This window comes from Brachycentrus maculatus, unplaced genomic scaffold (genome assembly GCF_059751285.1).
Source record: "Brachycentrus maculatus isolate JH-2025_06_01 unplaced genomic scaffold, ASM5975128v1 h1tg000063l, whole genome shotgun sequence".
NCBI lineage: Eukaryota > Metazoa > Arthropoda > Insecta > Trichoptera > Brachycentridae > Brachycentrus > Brachycentrus maculatus.
In genome coordinates this window covers 352765-357531 of record NW_028280817.1, presented here as the reverse complement: position 1 = coordinate 357531, position 4767 = coordinate 352765, and the positions used below count along the sequence as shown (strand labels likewise).

General features: G+C 35.1%; 1 protein-coding gene across 1 annotated transcript; it reads right to left on the bottom strand.

Moving 5' to 3' along the window:
- Positions 1-342: 342 nt before the first annotated feature.
- On the bottom strand, positions 343-4026 carry Sem1 (Suppressor of exocyst mutations 1). The gene is made up of 3 exons (XM_088256554.1): positions 3835-4026; positions 1739-1835; positions 343-479 (listed from the first exon to the last, which is right to left on the bottom strand). The coding sequence occupies exons 1-3, from the start codon at positions 3905-3907 to the stop codon at positions 443-445; spliced, it is 207 nt and encodes a 68-aa protein (XP_088112680.1). The 5' UTR covers positions 3908-4026; the 3' UTR covers positions 343-442.
- Positions 4027-4767: the final 741 nt, after the last annotated feature.

Here is a 4767-nt window from a genome sequence, read left to right as displayed (position 1 = left end):
AAATACATGATAAAAGTAATCATTTATAAAACCGCGAAATACCGCCGCACACGGGCGTCTGTTAGGAACAAAGTGAACGCGGTTAAAAGGTTAACGTCGAAGTCCGTCTGTCAGTTGGTATGATGTAACTTATAAAGCAATGACATCTGTGGATATTTGTATGTATTTTTGTCATAATTTGAAAATATTCCAAAGATGGTTTTTATTTTTTTATTATTTTTACACAATTTCTATTTTAATAATACATAGATTTCGTGATTTTTTCCCAGAGAAAGTCGGGCATCAATTATTTTACTCCCGGAAAGGTTAAAATAAAAATTAATACTAAAAAATAAGAAAACCTTTTAAATCATAAAATATATTTGGAAATTTTCATCTTTCGGACATTACTTCATTCCACGGGCATATAAGATTAATCAAATTAGATGTAGGAGATTCATTTCTATGCGGTTTCCATTTTCTGTTTCTCCAGCTGAGCCCTGAAAAAAACGAAACATTAACAAATTTTGATAGAAGAAATTAACAATGCAATTATTATTTTAAAAAATTTCTTTGTGCTAACAACAGCAACACATGTATAACAAAACATTAAAAGAATGTACATTAAACAAGCCAATTATAGTAAACCACAGAAACATAAAGATTAGTACAAAATATTTAGTGTAGATATAGCAAATGAACATGTATTTACGATAGAAAATGTGCATGTGTAAAGTGTGTAAGAGGGTGTGTGTGTGTGTGTGTGTTATGTTGATTCCAGTAGGGACATACATACAATGCAGAGAAGTATAGTTTTTAAAGATCCTGACAGGACAATATGCTCACCATTCGACGTTTCAGCATAGATTTTCCGCAATTGAAAATGTCAACTTGGCTAAAACATGAGTTGTACTCACTAGCCATTCAAAACATAGGTAAACTCGCGGAGTTTACCGATGTTGCGCGGGCAAAATTAGTTTGAAGGACAGGTACTCTGAATAAAGATTGTGACGTGTGACGGGTACGGTAGCCGGGTACATTAAACGTTATTTCGGAAGTCAAGACAGGACTATCTAGACGTCCACTGATTTTATCCTAGAGGATTCCCATATCCAATAACAAACGACGATTTTCAAGACTAAGTAAATGATGTTTTTAATTTTTTTACACATTTCTTCTGCGTCTTATTCCTCATTGTTGAGGGTTGTGACCCTTGCAGAAGCAATGACTCTTCTCCAGTTATCCCTTGACTGCGTTGCACGTAGCGCTCCAACCACCGAGGTGCCTGCTGCTGCCTTAATTTGATCGGTCCATCGTGTGAGGATCTTCCTCTCCCTCTCTTTCCATCCAGGCTACCGATCACAACTAGTCGTTCCAGGCTATCCTCGTTGCCATGCGCGACGTGTCCAAAGAACTGGAGTCGGGTACAGATATTAGCCAGAGACAAGCCATCCAAGCGTAGCTCCTGGCGAATGGACTCATTGGTGCGTCTAGCTGTCCATGGAATTCGGAGCATGCGCCTCCAACACCACATTTCGAAGGCATCAATTTTTCTTCTTTCTGCTGCTTTTATGGTCCATGTTTCAGCAGCATAGAGTAAAATGGAGTGGACCAAGCTCCTGACAAGCTTCATCTTGGTGTTGTTACTCACACCCCGGTCTTTTCAGACTTTGTCTAGCTTAGACTAGGCACTTTTTTTTTTTAAATACAAAAATCACTATGAAATAAAAAAACATACATAAAAAACCCATTTGCATACCTTAGTTGTTGATTGAAATCATCCTGGATGTTGTCATCCTCCCAGTTGTCTTCCCACACGGAGACATCCTCATCATCACCATCTTCCGTGCCCCAATCTAGAAGACAAACCTTACTTATTTCCCATACTGCTTCTCCGGACTATGTATACAGTAAAACCTCTATATATCGTTTTTAAAGGGACCTATTGAAATAAACTATGAATGCGGTATTAACCCTCCCTTCCCGGTGCTGTCTACCTAGTACACATTGCTTCTAATAACCATTATATCTCTATATATATAATAAATACAAGGCTAGATTTTAGGTATTCCTCCATAACATATTTACAAATTTATTGAAAAAATAATAATCAGAATTTATCGGGTATCCCAGGGCATTTGGCTGCCTTATTAAGTGATCCCTTTATACGCTTGTGTGACGTTCACCACTCATTGTACACATTGTTTCTAATAACCATCAATATCTCTATAAATTTAATAAATACAAGGCTAAGATTTTAGGTATTCCTCCATAACATATTTACGCATTGATTTCAAAAATAATATTAATGATAATCAGAATTTATCAGGTACATCGGAGGTATTTTGTGAATATCAGAAACAAATTTGCGTATAAACAGCGCGTGAAGAGTGTGCGGGAACCTCGACACTATATTCGCATCTCACTCTTGCATACTTGCACTGTGCAAGCGTGAGGAGCTCAAAGCTCAATGTTCTCTGGCTAGCTAGCGGGTTAGCGGCAGTAGCTATTGAGCTTTCGACGATAGTGGACCTATGCTTGTTCAGTAAGCATTGCCAGACGGTTTTTTTAATGTTTTCAGCAAATAAATCTAAATTTTAAAAAATTTTGACTAGCACACAATTTGGATTAGCACATCCGGGAAAACGATTATTCGAGGGACGGTAATAAGAGGTTCCACTGTACTTGTAAATGAAGATATTGCTACATTATAAAACTAATGTAATGCACAAAACATTATTTAACAAAGCTAAGCTATAATAAGTCATTTTTATATACAATTAAGGATGATAGAAACATATTAACTGGATCCACGCGGCTCGCATAACCGTATGTGTTTTAATAAAACATGCCCCATACGCGGCTGACATAAGCGTATGTGTTTTTACTTTGCTCCAAGTTTCGAACCTCAGTTCAACTTGGAGGGATTTTTTCATGGTGTGGAACCTTGGATAAAATAATACGTCAATCCTTGGCCTTATGACATCTGTTGAAATATCTGACTAATAATTTGTAACATCACAAGGATAAATAAAAGAACAGATCCCTGATTTTTCTTGAGGTCGGTAATTAGTCCGCACCATAATCCTGCCCTATATCTGTCTCACTCTCGACGCTACGCATCGCCAGTGGGTAAGAGTGACACACCATGCGTGCTTTGATTTATTTATGTTACGATCTTATTTGTTTATATTACGATATATTTCAAGTATACTGTGACACAAGTGTATTATAGAGTACCAAAAAGGCACAATGAATCCCATTGAACGTTTTTGTTTAGGAAAATAAATCGTTTCTTAACTAAATACATGATAAAAGTAATCATTTTAAAAACGGCGAAATACCGCCGCGTACGGGCATCTCTCAGGAACAAAGTTGACGCGGTTAAAAGGTTAAAAGCTTTTCACTTCAAATTGTACGTTTTGCATGCCAAATTGGAAGTTTATCATACCAAATTGGACGTTTTGCATGCCATATTAGAAGTTTTGCATACCAAATTGGATGTGTTACAAATCATATCGCAATGTTTTTAATGTAGAGAACAATACATAATAATTTTTAAGTTGAGAGGATGTTTATTATACTGTGAATCCGTATTTGTGTACATTTTTTCATGATCCGACCTTTTCTGCATTCCATCAAAGGGCTTTATTGTATTATTTCAAATTTGTGGTGTGGCCCATAAAAAATAAGAAAAAAATACAATTTTCAAAAATACTATTACATATTTGACGTTTGACCATATATTTTTTTTCAAAATAATATATTACGGAAAGAATGACTACATGATTCGCTTTAAATGCACAATAATAAAAACAAACCGGGAAAAGTTATGAAAATATAAACTTATATTACTTTCTGCGGGAAATTCTTCGAATTCATCATCCTCCTCCAAAAGGCCAAGATCAACTTTAGGTTTCTCACTCATTGTTTGAGATTATTTGACGAAATAAACAACAAGAATGTTACAATGCAAATGGCCACTTAACGTTTGAGGTTAAGTCTACTCAACAATGACAGCGATGACGAGCAGAATGACAATAGAACAATCTGATAGTTGGCTATTCTGCAACCAGAGACAAAATGCATCATAGACAATATATCAATCAGGTAGATACTTAATATAGTTGTAAAGTACCTACTTAAGGCAAATCATATGTTACGCAAGATTGTACGTTATATGGCTCTTTTGTAGGCTTAAGATATAAAATAAATTATGATTGAAAACTAAAAAATAATCATGTGTTTTTAGTAGTTCAGAATCCGCGGTTAGTTGATATTTTCCTTCCCTCTCTAGAAGAAACAAATTGTGAAATTGCCATTTTTATATACAAATAAAATGTGGTTTGTATTTTCGATTCTCCGTAAAGCGATTCATTTGTTTTGAAAAAATATAAAATTGATAGCGCAAACATAATGAAAAAAAAAAAACCTGAACCCCTGAAACCCTGAAAGATAAAAAAACAGTTACATAAATAACCGCGAAAATCTCCAAACCTTTATCATATTGATTTTGTTTATAAGAATTATGAACATAAATTTATATTTATTGTTACTCAAAAGATCATGTTATCAAATATCTTCTATCTTCTGATTTGTTGAGTGATATATCAGTGGAGTGCTAACATCAGAATTTTGAATTTTTATGTTACCTAAATATACTTGCAGGCACCACATTCAACAGTATGAGGCTATCCAGTGATCAGAATTGTTCTTGACAAAGACCAAATGTCGCCTACATAGCTTATTTTCACTTATTGCGACACCTCACAAGGGCCTAGAGCATCC